Genomic DNA, 19,360 nt, shown 5'->3' with positions numbered 1-19,360 from the left:
GTCAATTTCATGTGCATTCATTTTTTTTTTATTGTATCACTTTGGTATATATGGTGGTGCCAATTTTTTTCCACATATTGATCTGAGGAAGTGGGTCTGGCCCACGAAAGCTCATCACCTAATAAACCATCTTGTTAGTCTTTAGAGCACAACATAGTCCTGTCTTTTGTTACATGAGCAATGGAACTGAAGTTGATGTTATCAGATCCACTTCCCACAGTGGCCACACTGATTCTTGGGGAGTTGTATCATCCCGCACCTGCTTCAGCCCGGGACTCCAGCCCAGCCAGTCAACGAGCCCCCTCCTACCCTGAGGTGCTACCAAGCTTCGCCCCACCGTCGGAACTCCGCCCCCCTCGCGCGAGAAGCTCCTGCTTAGCCCCGCCCCACCGTGGCTACTCTCTTGGCGGTGCGTCCTCCCCCCAGCACCGGGCGGGGATCCCTGGGAGAGTGGAACGTTCAGGTAAGAAAGACTCTAGGGCCGGCGAGCGGCTGCGCTCTGATTGGCTCGGCGTTAGGAGGCGTGTCTGCGCAGGAAGGGGCGTGTTTGACCATCTGGCTGCTGAGAGCCACGTCGGCAGCGGCTGGTGGCGCCGCAGGTAGGCGGGTCTGTGCGGGGCACTCAGCACTCCCACCGCGGGACGCGATTGGCGGGGCCTCCGTCTGGGGGAACCATGGTCACGTGATGCGGCAGGTGGCGGGGGGGCCCTCGGTCGGTGGCGGGTCAGCGCTGGGCGGGCGGGGGGCGAGCTGTCAGCGCTGAGAAGCCTCAGCCTGGCCTCGCCGCGCGCCTTGCTCGCTGGTAACGGCCCTGACAAGCGTTACCTTCTGGAGCTGAAACTCCAGTTTGGTGTCAGCCCACAGGGGTGAGTAGCGAAGGGTAAAGGGAGCCCCCCCCCCCCCCCCCCCAGTTTCCCAGCTTGAGTGAGTTCAGAAGCTGGGAACAGCAGCAGCCTTTGGGGCTGGGCGTTTGTTTATGGACAGAGTGATTAAAATAACAAAAAGCTCGGGGAAGGTAAATTAAGAACCCTTAGGTGATCCCAGAGCATTGCCCGGTTCTCCAGTCGAAAGGTGGAAACAAGGGTAGGAAACAAATGGTGAGACTTGAGAGAGGTAAATAGTGTTATTGCCTGGGGATCTGTAATGGACCTAGTGCTGCCTGCATGCCATGGTGGCCCCGTGTCACACACAGTGGCTGGCTACTGCTTGCAAGCACGTCTTTGTGTGCCCTTTGGAGGGACTCTGTGAGCACTGCCCCTGCAGCTCCCGTTGGATGATTTCTGGTCAGTGGGAGCTGTGAGAATGGGAGTGAGGCCAGGATGTGGATACCTACTGCCTCCCTCTGCCCAAGGGGAGCTCAGAGACAGGCTTGTTTGCCCCAGACACCTGCTTTGGGAAACAGCATGGCTGCAGCAGGCAGCCTGCCTGCTGTGCTGTGGGACTTTTAGCTGCCTGGAGGGTTATGGTGGACCAGAGGGTAATGTTTAGTGGGCTGGATTTTGCCTACACCACTACAGTATATAAATCCATGGTATACACACCTTTGAATACTTCATGCAAATTTGGACACCCTATATCAGAAAGAATATATTGGATTTGGAAAAGGTACTGACTGGGAAGGACAACAGAAATGATTACGGTAGGGGTTTTCAAAGTTGGGTTGTGAGCCTCCCCCGGTAAGGTGCTTTGTTTATATAATAGTTGAGCCTCTGCTTCCCACAGCTCCCTTTTGCTGGAAATGGTGAACTGCAGTCAAGGGGAGCAGCGAGGCTTTGTGCTGATGGACACTTAGATAAACAAAGCATCTCACGGCCCACCATTGGCTTCTCTGCAACCCAGTTTTGAAAATCCCTGGATTTGGGAACGTAACACCGTCTGTATAAGGATAAATAAAAAGACTGGGACTTTTTAGCTTGAAAAAGAGATGAGTGGAGGTGCCGGGGTATAATAGAAGTCTATAAAATTGAATAAGGGTTTACTCTTTCACATAATGCAAGAAACAAGGGCACTCAATTAAATTAATAGGTAGTAGATTTAAATATTTTTTCACAGTCAACCTGTGGAACTCTTTGCCAGGGATGGTGTAATGGCCAAAATTATAATGGGGTTATAGCCAATAAGAATTAAATAAGTGTATGACAGATAGGTCCAGCAATGGCTATTAGATAGGACGGGAAGGCATCCAACACCATATTTTGCATGTCCCTTGTTTCTGTTTGCTAAAAGCTGGGAATGGGCAATGGGATGGATCACCTGCTGATTGCCTGTTGTGATCATTCCTTCTGAAACACCTGGTATTGGCCAGTGTTGGAAGACAGGATACTTGTCTAGATTGACCATTGGTCTAACCCAGTATGGCCATTCTGATGTCCTTATATAGAACTCAGATGTATGTACCCTCTGCAGTAACCCATTAGACACCACTCCCATTCCATGTCAATATTTCTGTTTCTCTCTACAGAGTTGGTAATGAAGTAAGAATATACATTACATACTAATCAGCATCCCTTAACAATCGTTCTCGCTATATAAAATTAACTTTTTTTTCCTGTGGGATAACAAAGTGACATCATCATCCACAGGCTGGGGCATGCACAGGTAAAGCCCTGTTCCTTCTGCCCTAGGCCCCATCCCTGGAGTCAAGCCCACACACTGTCACTCCAGCCCTCTCTGGTAGCCATGTGAAGAGCCGGGTCTGGTGCAGCCACGGCCCGGCCTTACCCAACCACCGGGGGCAGAGCCAGTTCCTGCTCAGTCTTTTAGGAGAGGAGGTAGTTAGCAGGAGACAGGGCCCTGAGCCAGCACAGTGTGAGAGAAAGGAGAAACGGGCCCTGGCTGGCACAGGTGCAGCACAGCCTACACCCATGGCTGGGTGGAGAGCCGGGGTTGCCTACCCTTCTTGAGAGGGGGGTTGGCGAGCTTAGTGAGCAGGGGGGTGCAGCCCTCTAGTGATAGTAAGCATATAAATAGTTCACCGATGTGCCTGGGCTCATTGGTTAACCTTCAGTTACATGCTGGCTTTTAAACTGACTTCCCATGTGTATTGGCTTCCATGGAGCCTCCTGCTTTCCTCCCTCCACCCCGCCCTTTCGCTACTGCCTCTGATACACATGGCTCATTTTGTAAATGGAAAATTTCAACGGTTACACATTTACCAAAATAAACACATTTTAACATTCCTAATAGGGATCAGATAGCAATTACAGTGCTCCTGTCAGCTTAATTACTTACCAAAAGAGTTTTGAAGTAAAAGAGTTTTGAAGTATTTAAACAGCCCCTGGAATCCCAGTTAAAGTTGACCAGCCCCCCCCCCATCTGAAATAGTGCCACTGATAGGTCGCTCCTGCACTGTTAAGCTAGGGTTATCATATTTCCAGTTCCCAATAGACCATATGAGATGCAGACACTGACTTCTTGACTTCTGTGCCACCCCAAGTCCCTGCCTCTACTCCACTCTGTCCCTGTTTCTTACCGGAAGTAGTTTTATTTTATGACTGGGAGGGCTCTCTCCTGGCATCAAAAGAATTGTGCACCTTACGGCAGTGTGGCTGCAGTGACATGCCTGTGCTGTTGTAAGGGGTGTAGTGTAGTCATAGGTAAGCTCTTTGGAGAGGGATGCTTTTGGTTTTGTTTGTATAACACTTAATACAGTTGAGCTCTGATCTGTGGTTGGAGCCCCTAAGAATTTCCGTAGAACAAATAATATTTTTTGCTTTGGATATTTACAAGAAGAAAAGAAAGTAATAGGCTTTGGATGGTCAGTGTGGGGGGGGGGGGGGAAGGAAATTGGACAACACCACTGAACTGGGAATTTGGCTTGGTGTTGCAGCTGTATGCCTTCTGCCTGCTGTTGTCTGGAATAGGAGACGTGGTCATTCTCTGCCACTTGTACTAGGGCCACAGGACCGGTGTAATTGAGGGTCCTTTCTTGGCCCAGTCTCTCCCTCAATCAGCACTCACTTGTGCAGCTAGCACAGACTTCCTTCAAGATATACAGGTGATGTGGAGGCTCCTTTCCAGGGCTGTAATGCTTTTGAATCTTCTGCAAATGTATTATTGTCTTGTGGGATGTGAATGTCTTGGTCTGGACCTTCCATACAGGATCGGTTTCAATTCAGATATTTAATAATCCTGACTCTAACACTAGCTAAACACAAGAAAATGGTCTTGCGTGAATATATCTAGACTTAATCTTGGATAAAATCACTCAAGGGTTTGAGTTGCTATTTAAATGTATATATATTTACTAGAAGCTTTACCTGGTATTACTCAGGTCCTTGTGGGAGCAGAGGGTGAGGGGATGCAGGAGTCAGGGCTGAGAGGTCTGCAGAGGCTCACAAGGGCCTTCAGCAGCAGTGAGGGTAGTGCTGGTAGTGCTCCCAGCTCCCTGGAGTGCCTAGGCCCGTGCTGCCCAGCCAGTGGCTCCTTCCAGGAGGCTGGGGATGCACTACTAGGCCAGCCCAGATCTTCTCTGGGCTGGCGAGAGGTGCTGTGCTGTCTGGTCCCAGCCTGTGTCTCCTCCGCGTGTGGGGTGGGGAGGAAAGGGTTGTGCTGCCTGGACCTAGCTAGCAGGGCTTCTCCTCCAGTGCTGTGGCTTAGGACTGGTGCAGGGGTTTGGGACAGGAGCGCTGCTTACTCATGGCCAGTGGTCAGCAACATGGGGAGCTCCAGCTGGCCACTCTGCCTGGTGCGGGACCCCCCTGTGGTCACTCTGCAGTATAAATATCCTCTGCCCCTCATGGCCATCGAGGAGCGTAACTCTCCCGGCTCTCAGATCCCTGCCTTTCTGTGTTCTAGAAAAGAATCCCATCTCAGGCACTCCCTGTTTTTCTGGCACAGCCAAACCCCAACCTTGTTTTAAGTTGGGAGAAAGCTGCATACCAACCTTGGAAACTCAAAGCTTTTTTATGTAAATGCTACTTGTTGCTGTCTTCAGAGGCTTATTTTATCTGGTCAATTCAATGTATCTGTGGATTTTCGAGGTTAATGTAATGTATGAAATGTATTATGGTGATTTTAGTCGTTTCCTTTTATAGAAATGGATTTTGAGGCAGTTGCAAAATACTCAGCATTACATCTGAAACCAGCTGGACTCACTCTTCAGTATGGAACTGCTGGATTTCGTACCAAGGCAGGGCATCTTGATCACATCATGTATCGCATGGGTTTGCTGGCAGTGCTAAGGTCCATGAAGACCAAATCTACTATTGGAGTCATGGTTACAGCATCTCACAATCCTGAAGTAAGAAGATTTCTGAATGTATTCTTTGGTAGTACAGTCAGTCCCCGGGTTACGTACAAGATAGGGACTGTAGGTTTGTTCTTAAGTAGAATTTGTATGTAAGTCAGAACTGGTGTCCAGATTCAGCCGCTGTTGAAACTGACCAGCAGCGACTGAATCGGACACGCCTGGGGCAGAGCAGCTGGGTTGCTGCTGGGTTGGTCCCGCAGCGCTGCTCCTCGGCGCTACTGGACCAACCCGGCAGCACCCCAGCTGCTCTGCCCCAGGTGTCCCCAAGTCAGCCGCTGCTGAAACTGACCAGCAGCTGACTACAGGAAGCCCAAGGCAAAGCTGCTCTGCCCCGGACTTCCTGGAATCAGCTGCTGATCAGTTTCAACAGAGGCTAAATCTGGACGCCTGGGACAGAGCAGCTGGGGCGCTGCCGGGTAGGTCCCCACAGCGCCGCACCTCGGCGCTGCGGGGACCAACCCGGCAGCACCCCAGCTGCTCTACCCCAGGTGTCCCCAAGTCAGCCGCTGCTGAAACTGATCAGTGGCTGACTACAGGAAGCCCCGGGGCAGAGCAGCTCTGCCTCGGGCTTCCTGTAGTCAGCCGCTGATCAGTTTCAGATGCGGCTGACTTGGGGACGCCTGAGGCAGAGCAGCTTGGGGTGCTGCTGGGTTAGTCCAGTAGCGCCGCATGCACCCCACCCCCCCACAGACTAGGGAGATGCGGAGCAGCTTTTCTCGCCGCGGAGGATGCGGGCGGCGGGACCGCCGAGATGCGCCGTGGTCCCACCGCCCGCGTCCTCCGCGGCGAGAAAAGCCGCTCTGCGTCTCCCTGGTCTGCTGGGGGGGGAGGGGGAGGCGCTAGCACCACGTCTCCCTGGTCTGCTGGGGGGAAGCGCCCCCCGCGCCGCCAGAGGCGGCGACAGTGGGGGAGGCACCCTGCACTAGCGGCCTCCCCCTGCCCCCGGTTCGTAACTAGGGGTCCGACTTAAGTCGGACCCACGTAACCCGGGGATTGCCTGTATCGGCCTAAGGAGAACCAAAATCTCTGAGTTGGGAGAGACTGATGGTGTTTAGAGGCCAGATCCTGTGAATACTTTTGCTTAATTTATGCATGTGAATAGTCTTATTAACCACAAATAACATTACTTGCATGTTGGAAGCTATTTTGCCACACAGTCATACCCCAATTCTTGCTTATAGTTTTTAGACCTTTCCAGTCTGAAAGGAAATCTGTTACAGAACCTTAGAGTCTCCTTTAGAGTCTCCTTTGTTTTAATGGAGAGTCACAGGGTTTACTGAAAGGGTTTGGCACCCCTCAGATGTACTCTCTGCTTTTTATGAAGATTTAGCAGCACAAGAAACGGAGTACATCTGAGGGACATCAAACCCTTTCAGCAAACTCTATGAATCTCTTTTTTTTTTTTTTTTTTTTTTTTAAACTAAGTTGACATTGGCTTTCAGGGTGCAACATTCATAAGGAAAGCGTTTGCTTTACTTATCTGCTGCACTTAAGTTTAGCAATTCCATAGTCTGAAATATTCTATCGGTTTGATATCAACTGATTCTTTTTTACAGAACTACCAGAAAAATAGTGACTTAATATGTTGATTGTGTTACTGATTTCAAACTGTGTATGGATTTGTTTGGTAGGTAGGCCAACTTTTATTAGTAACTCTTTAGGCCTAAATGAAGCCATAAGGATGTATCTATATTTATCTTCTGTCTTTAAAGAAATCCGGTTGGGTTTCTCACTTTTAGACATAAGTACATTTATTTTCTTCTAAGGAAGACAATGGTGTAAAGTTGGTTGACCCACTGGGTGAAATGTTGACCTCTGCCTGGGAAGAATATGCTACATGTCTGGCTAATGCAGATGAGCAGGAAATACAGAGCATACTGACTGAGATCTGCCAGAAAGAAGTGGTGAATCTGCACCTACACGCCTCAGTTTTTATTGGTAGAGACACCAGGTACCTGCATAAATACTATTATACTTGACAGACTATGTTGAACTACCAAAGCTGCATTCACAGGCAACTTATCTACTGAAATGTCTGTACATCGAATGCATGACTGTCTAATGCCACCACAATACACGTCACATATGCTTCACTTTAAATCTGTTTGTTATGGTAACGTCTAACTCTCCACACGCACAATATGCTTCTTGGGCCTAATTCAGTGCCCACTGATGAGGTCAGACGGGATCCTTTAGATTTCAAAGGACATTAGATTGGGTCTTTTCATGTTAGTGATACCATTACCACATCAACTCCGTACTCTTCATGTAAGTCTCTTAGGGTGATACTTACAGTCTCTTAGGGTGATACTTCCAGTATCCCGAAATAGCCTTTTCCGCGTCTTGATAGCACACCTGTGTTTTTGAAATAACGGGCACGCTCTTTTGATGTCTCTGTAAACCTCATTCTACGAGGATTAAAGTACATTTCGGAATAGTTCTCTGTTTTGAAATTTGGTGCTGTATAGACAGCACCAAATTTGGAAATCAGCTATGCAAATTGCGTAGCTCAAATTGCATAGCTTATTTCAAGCTAAGGATGCACTGTAGATGCACTCTTCATGACACATGGGGATCTAATTCTGCATGGAGAGCCATGTTGGCTGAACTTCTCCACCTGTGCAAAAGAAGGAAGCCTAGGTTTGTATTTCTGCATAATGTTTTCTTAAAACTTAGTGATTGTATTTGTTCTTTTTCAGATCTAGCAGTGAGAAACTTTCACAATCAGTAATAGATGGCGTATGTGCTCTAGGTGGTCAATATCATGGTATGTTGCTATTTGATCTTATGCATTATATTTGAAGTTTTTATTTAAGTGTGAATAGACCTAAAGTTGTAGCTTGTGTACTTTTTCCATTACTGTTTATAGTGGGGGGGGTTTTGTGTGTGTGTGGTGGGATGATTTTAATGTCAGTGTAAAATTCTCTATATAAATTTATGTGAAATGGTTTTTAAGATAGATTTCTTGCAAAATATTTTATATATGTTAGTAAATATTGTATGCCTCTAAATAGGATTTAGCGTAAGATAAATTTTATTGGACTAACTTATTTTGGTGAAAGACAAGCTTTCAAGCCACACAGAGCTGACCTTTTGAAGGTGCTCCCAGGTTCATATTTTGAATGTGTTGAAGACAAGCCAGGGAATTGATAACCTTATTAGACATTAAAAACCATAGTCTTCAATAAATACACTGTACAGATTGTTGTTATACACAATTAGCTCCCCTTCCTCTTTTTTATCATCCTGTGACTGCAGCGGTTCTAATAGGCCACTTCACCTTGTATAGTGTTACCTTTAACTACTTACACTACACAATTTTTTCCACCCTGTATTTAGCTGTGACAATTTGAGGGCTTGCCTAAACATAAAACATTACAGGAGAACTGCTGCAGCTATGGTGCTGTAGCAATTCATTGTGGGTGCTATCTATGCCAAGGGAAAAGATTCTGCAGATATTGATATGGGGACTGAGGTCCACTTAACCATGCAGCTCAGGAACGTGGATTTTTCACACCTCTGACCAACATAGTTAAAGTGACCTAATTTTTTCATGCACAAGGCCTGAGTGCCTTTCTCCAGGGCTGAAGAAGAGCGCAAGAGCTTATCTCTCTTTCCACCAGAAGTTAGTCCAATAATTACCCCACCCACTTTGTCTTTCTAATATTTTGTAAACAAAAATCTAAATAGTAATGACCCTTGTATTCTTTTAATATTCTGACTTATTTTATAATAGATTATGGTCTGGTAACAACACCCCAGCTGCATTACATGGTCTGCTGTCAAAATACTCAAGAGCACTATGGGAAGGCAACAGTGGAAGGTTACTACCAGAAACTATCCAAAGCTTTTGGGGAGCTGACAAAACAAGTGAGAGCCGTTAAATTCTCCCTAAATAAATCATTGCTTACCTTCATGTAAAATGTGCAAAATGTTCTGCATACAAGGCAAAAACGACTAAGAACACTTCAAACTTGTTTGTCTCCTGGTGGAGTGGGGAGGTGCGGAGAGCTGTTGGTTTTTATCCAGAAATGTAGTTCACTTTAATACCCCTCCTCTCTTATCTGAAGGCTTGCAGCTCTGGAGATGGCCAGAGGTACCTGAAGATAGATTGTGCAAATGGTATAGGAGCCCTGAAACTAAAGGAAATGGAACATTACTTTCCAAAGAACCTGTTAATTCACTTATATAATGATGGGACCAAAGAGAAACTCAATCATTTATGTGGTGCAGACTTTGTGAAAGTTCATCAGAAACCACCTCTAGGTATGTAATCAGCAATCTATAACTTCAGCCCTTTTAGAATTAGGGATGTAAGCAAGTAGTTGATTACCTGATAAGCATTTGCTTATTGGGTAGTTGAGTCACTACTGGACTAGTCGCTTCTCTCTCTCCTCCCGCCCCCCTTCCTCCCCCCCCACCTTGCTGCCTCTTTCAGAGACAGGCAGCAAGGGGGGAGCAGGAGCCTGTGGGGGCGGGGCTGGCTTAATTAAAAGCTGATTCCTCCCCCCCCCCCCCCCCAGCAGCATCTCAGGGAGAGACAGGGCATGAGCCAGAACAGCTGATTTCTGGCTTGTGTCTGGTCCTCCATGTTGTGCCTCTGCCTTTTAAATGTATTAAGAACTGCCAGGCTCTTAATACATTTAAAAGGCAGAGGTACAGCAGGTTAGCTCCTGGATGTGGGAGCTAACCCCACTGCAGCTCTGCAGTTTTTACCCCCCTCCCTTCCCCGTTATTGACCAATTGAGTAGTCAATGGAAATTTCATCAGCTACTCAATTAGCTGATTAAACATCCCTATTTAGAATTCTGACTATATTAAGCAGCCTACTCCTGTGCTTTGAAAGCTATTGCGAACTTAGCATGGAAGCATAATGATGCATGGCTTGACCTGAGGAGGTGACTGATCTGTGTGGAACTCCTTAATGCTGTAAATCAGTGCCTCTCAACCTTTTTACACTACTACTGTACCCTTTTCAATAATCTGATTTGTCTTGTGTGTCTTCAAGTTTCGTCTCAGTTAAAACCTACTTGCTTATAAAACCAGACATAAAAATACAAGGGTTGCTTACTTTCTTGGTAATATTAGCAATTTTTCATTTTTACCATAGAATTGTAAAATCAATTGGAATATAAATATTGTGCTTATTTCAGTTTAATGTATATAGAGGAGTATAAACAAGTCATTGTCTTTTTTAAATTTTAGTTTGTACTGACTTGGCTCTTTATGTAGCTCATTGTAAAAATATTCAGATCTGAGTTGATGTACTCCCTGGGAGACCTCTCTGTATGTCCAGGAGTATGCATGGTTGAGAACCATGGCTGTAAATAAACAGCCATAACCGATTACTCTCAACTTAAAGGCGAGCCAGATTGAATTCATTTGGCTTGTCCAGACACATGTAACTAACAGTCGGCATACGTGTAATCCTTTTGCTAGCTGACTCCGAGGCTTATAAAAAGGTGATTTAGCCCAGATTCATGGAAGGTGCGTAACATTGAACCCTGGGTTAGAACATCTGAAAACTGAGAGAATAACTCATGGGATGAGCTCCTAAGGCTATACTGGGTTCTGCTGCAGAATCATCATGTCTCTGGAGCTGCTACCTTATGGTGAACAGGCTGCTTTTGCTTCAGTCTTCTTGTAAAATTGCTCTTGCTGCTTCAGTTTCTGTTTTGAACTATCCATTGGGGGATACGGTCAGCTCTGTAGGTAATTACTTTGATATTAGCCACTACTGGGATCTGCAGTTCCCAACAGCAGCCACCAATGAATGGATGACTGTTTCTGATTCAGGTTCTGAGTCGAGGGACAAGGACTGCTATTGCCACTTCATTGCATAAGGTGCCTCTACATCCATAGACTAAAATTAAGGCCACTGGTTTCAAACATGAGTGGCATAAGTTAATGTAAATTCACAGTTAGGCATCTGATTTCACTCAAGTGGTAAGAATTTACAATTAACCACTGACCACAGTGATTTCATTGGGAATCTGTGTAGTGTCTTGATGGGTATTTTGCTCTGTTCACTGATAACTGTTTGGCTGTGTATACTCCCCCTGTACATTGCACTGGCTCTGTTTAGGTAGCCAGCGCAGCAGACTCTGAGAGAACCCCAAAGACCACAAAATCAGATAAGGGACAAAGGTACCAGGCCAGGTTTATTGTTAATGACGCATAATTCTAGTGTTTAGCAGACTCTACCAGACAACTAACATATACACCCGTTGTAATGGACTGGCTCAGACAGTGGCAGGACTTTCCACTGTCTCCTAGGCCAGACAACGACCGCCCCTCTGTAATGGTACAGGTTCGACCTCACTGGTCCGGCACCCTTGGGACTTGACTGATCCCGAACAAGGAGATTTTCCAAACCAGGGAAAGTTCCTCCCCTCAGAGTCTGTGCTGCTACCAGGCTAAGGCTCCAGCTTGCCCCTGCCGCTCCCCCAGCCTGCCAGGGCTCTCTAGATGCCACCAGCCCCATTGCTGCTGGGGCCTGAGAGCCACGGTTGGAGCTCTGCAGCAGAGCTCCGAAGCCACCTGGCTCTGCATCCGGGGTTCCCAGGCTGCTGGAGCCAGAATGGGGCCGTGGCCAGAACTCTCTGGCTGCCACTGGGGCCAGAACTCCCTGCTGTGCTTCCCTTCCCCCCTCCCTCTGCCCCGACACTAGGTTCCCAGCTGAGTTGCTGGTGCCCTATGGGGCTCCTGCCCTGCTGCCAGACCTCCCTGTTTCTGGGCTCTGTGGTCCAGGAACATCCATGGTCGGTACCAGGCCACAGATGTTGCTGGACCACTGAGTCCTGATTAAGGGAGGTACAACCTGTTCAAACAAGTTACATATTATTTCTGTTGTATCAGGTTGCCACCCTCCAGGGTTACATAGATACCACCCATTACCTTGTACATGCGGGTTTGATTAAAACATTTCTATTTATTGTGCTGTTATTTTAGACTCTGTGTTGAATCTGAGTCAGTATGTCCTTACTATCTGTGAGTTGCTGGTACCAAAATGTTTCTTCATGAGGCATTGTTATCCCTGTGGAATGCATTTACGCCCTGTGCCTAGTACCTATCAGGTATGAGTGTTTGTGCAATATCAGTCCTTCTCTTAAGTTCTGTGAGCAGGGCCTGCCTCTTGCTCACAGCTTAACTTGGCTTTGTATTAGCAAAGTCTTAACCATTGTTGTCTAGGCTTCAGGCCTCGCACCAAGCCAGCGATATATGGGCTTATGTTTTAGGCGTTCCTCTTACTACAATCATTAGGGGCATAGGAATCTGCATCCAGCCTTCCAGCTGTTTAATTATGCACTCTCTCAACTTTAGTGTAAGGGTTTGACAGCATGCTTGAACATGCTAATTTACTGATGAGCTGCAGTTGCACTGCCTTACTCTCACATGTCCACTTATGTGAGAGAAGGGATGGCAGAGATGAGAAGTTGGATGGAGTGCTTCAGCAATTGAGAGGCTAATAGTTGAGAGTTGCTCTACTCTCCCACAGGAACCAGAGTTTTTCCAGACTAAGAATTCTGGGAGAAGGAGAGGCGGCATTGGAGTGCCCTTCCTTAGTCTTTAGAAGGATCTCAGCTCCTGAGATCTATAAAACAAGGCAGTAGGATGTTAAGAAACCTTATTCTTTAGCATTAAAGTCACCAGAGAAATCCTTCTCTTCTCTTCCCACTTCACCCCTCAACCACTTTTAATGACCTAAGAAAGCTAATATGAGAAGGATCACAAAGTTCTGAGGAAAAATAGTTCACCAGTAAAGTTTTGTTTGAGCTCTGTTTAGGTAGGAAATATTGGCTGTCTAACTCTTGCCTGTTGCTCTTAGTATTAAACAGTTTTGGCCCTGTAAAAACACAGAGCAAGACAATCTCACTCAAGGAGTTTGTTTAAAACTAGATGGTCATACAGTGCATTGTGTTTGTCTAGCAGATCCACTTATCTAAAAGTGATGCTAAACATTTATATATAAATCTTGATACTGGAGGCTATAGAAAGTCCTGTAGTATCCAAGAATATTCTATGACAGTGTTTTTTGGTGTAACATCAGTTCAGTAGATTTAATGGTCTAAGTTTTCATTTAAAAAAAAAAGGGGGAGGAGAGCAAAATACATTAATGGGCTGGAACCATTTTCTTCTAGTCCACCATGACCCTGCAGGCCAGAGTGGAGGAAAATGTTCTGCAGCACAGCAGGGTATTTGGGCAGTATGCCTGCCTGCCCACAGCCTCAGCTGTGTCACTCCTGGAAGTGCCATGGCCAAAGGCTGATGATATGTCTCTGCATGCCCTTGCGGGAGAGGAGGCAGTAGGCCTCCACCCATTGTCCCCGGTGCCATCTTCATAACTCCCATGAGCTGGAAACTGGCTGATGGAAGCTTCAGGAACAGTGCTTGCAGGGCGGGCAGTGTGCAGAGACTGCTGTCCTCCTTCCCCAAAAGGGGTGTGCAGAGACACAACAGCTGGCACTGTTGAGTGGCATGGAGTCACCATGGCATGCAGGCAGCCTGCCAGAGTGCTCCACAGTGGCCAGGAGCTGCCTGTGATAAGCTCTCCTGGTCAGAGTCTGCAACTGGCACTTCCTCCCTCATCCCAACCCGCTACCTTCTCCTGGCTCCAAGCTCCCTCCCAGACCCTACCCCCCCCATCTTTCACCCCTACCCCAGGTCAGAACCACCCCCTGGACCCTAACTCCCTCTCAGACCCAACATCCCAATCCCTGCCTGGAGCTCCCTCTTGCATTCAAACTCCATCAGACCCCACACCCCCTCCATTAATGTAATAGAAAAGTTTGTCACATGACCACTTACCAGAATTCTTGGCGTGAGAATAATTCTGGCAAAATTATTGCCTACCCTGATCTAGACCAACTACATGCTGGGCTCGTCTACACTGGCCCCTCTTCCGGAAGGGGCATGTAAATTTAACGAGTCGTCGTAGGGAAATCCGCAGGGGATTTAAATATCCCCCGCGGCATTTAAATAAAAATGTCCGCCGCTTTTTTCCGGCTTTTAAAAAAGCCGGAAAAGAGCGTCTAGACTGGCCCCGATCCTCCGGAAAAAGTGCCCTTTTCCGGAGGCTCTTATTCTTACTTCAAAGAGCCTCCGGAATAAGAGCCTCCGGAAAAGGGCGCTTTTTCCGGAGGATCGGGGCCAGTCTAGACGCTCTTTTCCGGCTTTTTTAAAAGCCGGAAAAAAGCGGCGGACATTTTTATTTAAATGCCGCGGGGGATATTTAAATCCCCCGCGGATTTCCCTACGACGACTCGTTAAATTTACATGCCCCTTCCGGAAGAGGGGCCAGTGTAGACGTAGCCGCTATGTATTCATTTCAGTCAGTTGGTAAAGGAGTCTTTCATGAGGGCAGGTCTGATTATGATGTTGCATGCATCAAGCTGACATTATGTAACTGCTTCGGTTTTTCTACTTTCAGTCTTCCTCCCTGAGATGAAGTCCATTTATCTCATTTTGCAGATATTGCCTCACATCTGTGGATTACGGATGGAGTAATAAATGTTTCTGACTTGGATCAATAGCTGATGCAGCTCCTTACTCGATGGTCGTGTCATAACTGCTGTTTGCTGCTTATGTAACATTATTCTGCAGTTGGACCATTGGGAGTGGCTCTGAGACATATTTCATGTAGACTTTGTAACCTGACCTTTTTAAGGTGGTATAACAATAAATGGTTAGAGATTTTCAGTTCATACTGAACATGTACTTCTCTTTGCAACGTCCTTTCAGTTCAGTTTCCCCTATTAGAAGAGTTCAAGGTGGGATTTCCTTTGTAAAATCAACTTCCTGCTCTTGTGCTACTAAGTTTTTCAAGTTTAGAGCATGCATATATATAACTAATCTCTTTTGAGACTTAGCCTAAATACATCATACATATTAACTAAATCTCTGCTTTCCATTCCATAGCTAATAGTTTGTACTTTCATGTGTATTAGGGCTAGATCTCAAGCCTAATGAAAGATGCTGCTCATTTGATGGAGATGCGGACAGAATTGTTTATTACTATAATGATACTGCTGGCCATTTTCATCTTCTGGATGGAGATAAAATAGCAACTTTAATTAGCACGTTCATCAAAGAACTTCTTATCAAGGTAACTCCACTTATACAGGAGAAGGTTTTGCTTTGGGCCTTCCTGTAAAATGTACACTTCCTCCAGTGAAGAAGAGGTTGTCATGACTGCACATACTCATTCAGGTGCTCTTTCATAACTGCTCACTGATGAAAAATCACATCTTGAAAAGAAGACCTCTTGGTGTATACCAGTTGCTGTGGCAAAAGCAGTGACCTAATTTTTAGAGGACAAGGGCAATGGCTTTAAAGTGAAGCTGAAACTAAATAACTTAGCTTGACCATGGTGCCTTGGCTAGGAACTGAAAAAAGTTACCCTAATTTCACTTTACGGCTGACAGGCTAAGGCTTCTCTTCTCTTCTCTTCTCTTCTCTTCTCTTCTCTTCTCTTCTCTTCTCTTCTCTTCTCTTCTCTTCTCTTCTCTTCTCTTCTCTTCTCTTCTCTTCTCTTCTCTTCTCTTCTCTTCTCTTCTCTTCTCTTCTCTTCATGCTTTTATCTCCATTTTGACCTGAGTTATGCTTAAGGGCTCAATGCTGCACTCCACTTCCCCTGAAAAATTCCCATAAACCTAGTTTGTATTTGATTTGCCTCAGAAAGCATTCTTGTGTTCTTACTTATTCTGTAAGGTGCTGCCTGGACGAACCTGGCGCATAAAATCGCACTGACCACTGTGGGTAAAAAGAGACGTTCAGTCTCTGTGCCCTTGCTGCCACTTCCTCTGAGACTGTACTGTCAAGGCACATTCCAATTGGTTTCATTTTTCTCTGGGTATCAACTCATTTTTCCTGGGGCCATAGACACAGTATGCAGTGCTGACCACTTTTGACTAAAACTGACCTTTGCCAGGTTTACAGTACTGACTTAATGTAAAAAAGTTCTGTGTCTTATGAGCCACGACCTTCTTCAGATTTTCAAAGGTGTCAGTTCTGGAAGTACAGCAGGAGTGAAGCTACTATTAGAGATGTGAAATCCAATTTTATCAGTTAAATGGGGTCCTACAGCTGGCCCCTTCCCCACGGTGGCGGCAAATCTGGCTGGGCTTGGAACATCCCCCCTGTTCCCCACCAAGCCCACTGGGTAGCTGGTAAGGTTAACTGCTGATATTCCTAGCTTCTATATGTTGAAAGTCTTTCACCTTGTTAAATATTCTGTTCTCAACTTAACTTAATCTTAGCTTTGGTCTTACTTTATACTGTGTCTAAAGATTTATATGTTTGGCATTAAGCATTTTACTTTTTTGTCTTCTCAGATAGGACAATCTCTAAAGATGGCAGTGGTACAAACAGCATATGCTAATGGGAGTTCTACACGTTATCTTGAAGAAACCATGAAGGTATCAAGTAATTTTTTTTCTCTCTATCTCCTCCGCAGTTGCTTCCTACCTTTAAAAAACGCCATAAAGGTACTACATTGAGGGACATCAGAGACATAAGATGGAATTAACCAAGTTTTCTTTAAATTCTTGTGGTAAATGAGATTTTTAAAGGGGGGGGGGGCGCGAGGGCAAGGGAGTGGAATTTCAGTACCAGTTCACGTTTCTTTGCTAGAATTGCAAATGCTAAACAAAAATGATCCAAGTTTTCTGACTCTTGGAATGCTTCAAAGCCAGAGCGTGTTACACACAGAGCTGCTGAGGGAACCAGATAAGGTCTGATCACCTTAAAACGTTATATTTTTGTTGAAGTGATAATTACGGTGCTAGTATTAGATCACCTTATCATGGAGGCTCTCAAGGCATCCACCTATCAGTTGCCTTCCTAGACAGAGCTTCTGCTCTGCCTTTCCCTGAAAAGGGTGTGGGTTTTGGCTGCTAGAGCAAGGAATACCTAAGCAGCTGATTTGGCTAAGGCACCTAAGTCTGTTCACAGGTGAGAATTTTGAGTGGGTTGAGTACTTAAGCCCTGTCCCTCTCATCTTCAGTTCAGTCCTGGCTAGCACAGACAGCTGCCTAGCTTCTCAGGAGCCCTTCCTGAGGCACTTAACTCTCACCATGCATAGTATGGGGAGTCTTGGGCACCTGAGAATTCCAATAGGTGGCGGGTGAGGGCATAAGCCAATGGTTTTCTAACGTATTTGTCATCTTGTCCCATAAAGTGTTACGTAGGCTGCAGGTTGAGAACCACGGTGCTCTCTGCTCAGGTTCTCCTCCAAAGAGTGGGGCCAGGAGCAGAGCACCATGTGGGGCCAGAGGGCAGCTAAAACCTAGCCCTACAGCTTTTAGTACACAGCAAAGGGTTAGGCATTGCAAAGCCTACATGTCTTTGAATACTTACCCATAATCTCTTAGCCTCTCTTTAAGGAGGCTGTAGAAATGAGAAAGGTATGTACCCAGCAGGTCTGCCATGAGAATATAACCTCTGTTAATCCCTTAAGCTACAAAAAACTGTATATTAAATGCTCATCATCCATCATGGCCTGTAGTTTCCTGAAACTTAATCTTGCATCTACATGGTAAAAGTTTGACCCTGTGATCCTATTCAGGATGTTGATTTCATGCCACTTCATCTGTGTTCCTCTTGTATCTCTGGATTAAAGGTGCCTGTTCACTGTACCAAGACAGGAGTAAAGCATTTGCATCACAAGGCCCAAGAATTTGACATTGGAGTTTACTTTGAGGCAAACGGACATGGCACAGTAAGTACCTGCACAGATATTTGCATGTAGGTCATGATAGGGTTATTTGAGTTTTAAAGCCAGTGTGTGTAAAACTTTGCCACCATATTATCTTTAGTATAAGCAGCTTCATAAGAAATCTGTCTTGGGACTCCTTCCCCCTATCCTTGTCCCCGAGTTTTGCTAATTTCCTTCACACTCCTACCCTCCTCTTTCTCTTCCCTGCCACCAACTATTGAGTATTCTAAATGTGGGAGTTCAAGCTAGTGAAACTCAGACAACTTATTTGGTTTAGTTGGCACAACAGAAAAAAGTGAGACCATCTTTTATCTGTTGTATACATTGTTGATGACATATGACACGCATTCTATGTAGCATACTTGTTTCTAGGTATTATTTACTAACGCTGCTGAAGAGAAAATAAGACATATGGCAAAAGAAGAAAAAGACAACCAAAAAAGAGAAGCTGCAAAGATGCTTGAAAATACCATTGACCTGATTAATCAAGTAAGAGAGAAACTGTACAAATCAGGTATTTTGATTCTGATTCGGGGGAGCTAACAGTATGACGAGTGACTACTAAGTTGCAAGATTGGGGGAGTGTATAGAAAATCTTTTGTGGAGAACAGCACAGTGTGCTAAAACAGGCATAGGGAAGGAGATGGTCTATTTTAAACATCCTGCCAGGCTGGGCAGACAGCCATTGGCACTCATTTTTCTCTTCTAAAATCCTTCTCCCCACCCTTGCATAACTAAAAGAAGACCTGTTGAATAGCAACTGTTTCACTTTGAAAGATGTCAGAATTTCCACATATAGAGAGGCAAAACACTTCCATTTGGTCTGGCTGCCTGTGATTCTATAGGTTGAACATCTCTAGTCCAGCACTCTTTGGGCCTGATGGGTGCCAAACCAGAGAATTTGCCAAACCACAGGAGATCAGTATTGTCCAGCAGCAATACCAACACTTCCACTGCTTGCTGGGCTCCAAGAAGATACTTCAGGGTAAATTAGAGCACAGAACACTGAGCCAGGACTGGTGGCTGTAAACACATTTTATGGGACTGTGGGAAAGTTAGCCACACCCATGACTAGTGGACATCTGGCTAACTAAGATCGTGCTGGGCCATGGATGTTGCTGGACCAGAGTGCCAGACTAGAGAAGCTTTTCTCTAGCTACTGAACAAGGGGATTGGATGGCTTGAGGAACTGTAGAATGACAACTCAAACTCCACATCTCATTACTAGTTTGAATCAATCAAAAAAAAAAATAACCAAAAGTAATTTTTGTCTGAAGCTTGCTCACAGGCCTTTCAAGAGAGATGGTGGAATGTAGAGGCCATTGTGTCCATATGGACGCTGGTGGGTTTTTGGAAGTCCTAACCCAGAGGCTAAGGATTGAGTAGGAATACGG

General features: G+C 45.8%; 1 protein-coding gene across 4 annotated transcripts in view; it reads left to right on the top strand.

Moving 5' to 3' along the window:
• The first annotated feature begins 326 nt into the window (after nt 1-326).
• The window catches only part of PGM3 (phosphoglucomutase 3), a 30,018-nt gene continuing 10,984 nt past the window's right edge, over nt 327-19,360 (top strand). For 2 of the 4 annotated variants that reach the window (XR_016349148.1, XM_006115897.5), the window contains exons 1-10: nt 327-463; nt 5,037-5,242; nt 7,018-7,202; nt 7,951-8,018; nt 8,988-9,121; nt 9,322-9,517; nt 15,199-15,356; nt 16,585-16,668; nt 17,871-17,969; nt 18,339-18,455. Coding sequence is in view for 3 of the 4 variants with exons in the window: in XM_006115897.5 (XP_006115959.3) it covers nt 5,039-5,242; nt 7,018-7,202; nt 7,951-8,018; nt 8,988-9,121; nt 9,322-9,517; nt 15,199-15,356; nt 16,585-16,668; nt 17,871-17,969; nt 18,339-18,455 (1,245 nt within the window). In the remaining variant the exon portion in view is untranslated. The other 2 variants (XM_075923819.2, XM_075923818.2) reach the window with 2 other exon arrangements.

The sequence above is a fragment of the Pelodiscus sinensis genome, chromosome 3 (assembly GCF_052426305.1).
Source record: "Pelodiscus sinensis isolate ZL-2025 chromosome 3, ASM5242630v1, whole genome shotgun sequence".
Taxonomy (NCBI): Eukaryota; Metazoa; Chordata; order Testudines; family Trionychidae; genus Pelodiscus; species Pelodiscus sinensis.
The sequence above is the reverse complement of the archived record's forward strand: the minus strand, read 5'-3'. Positions and strand labels throughout refer to the sequence as shown.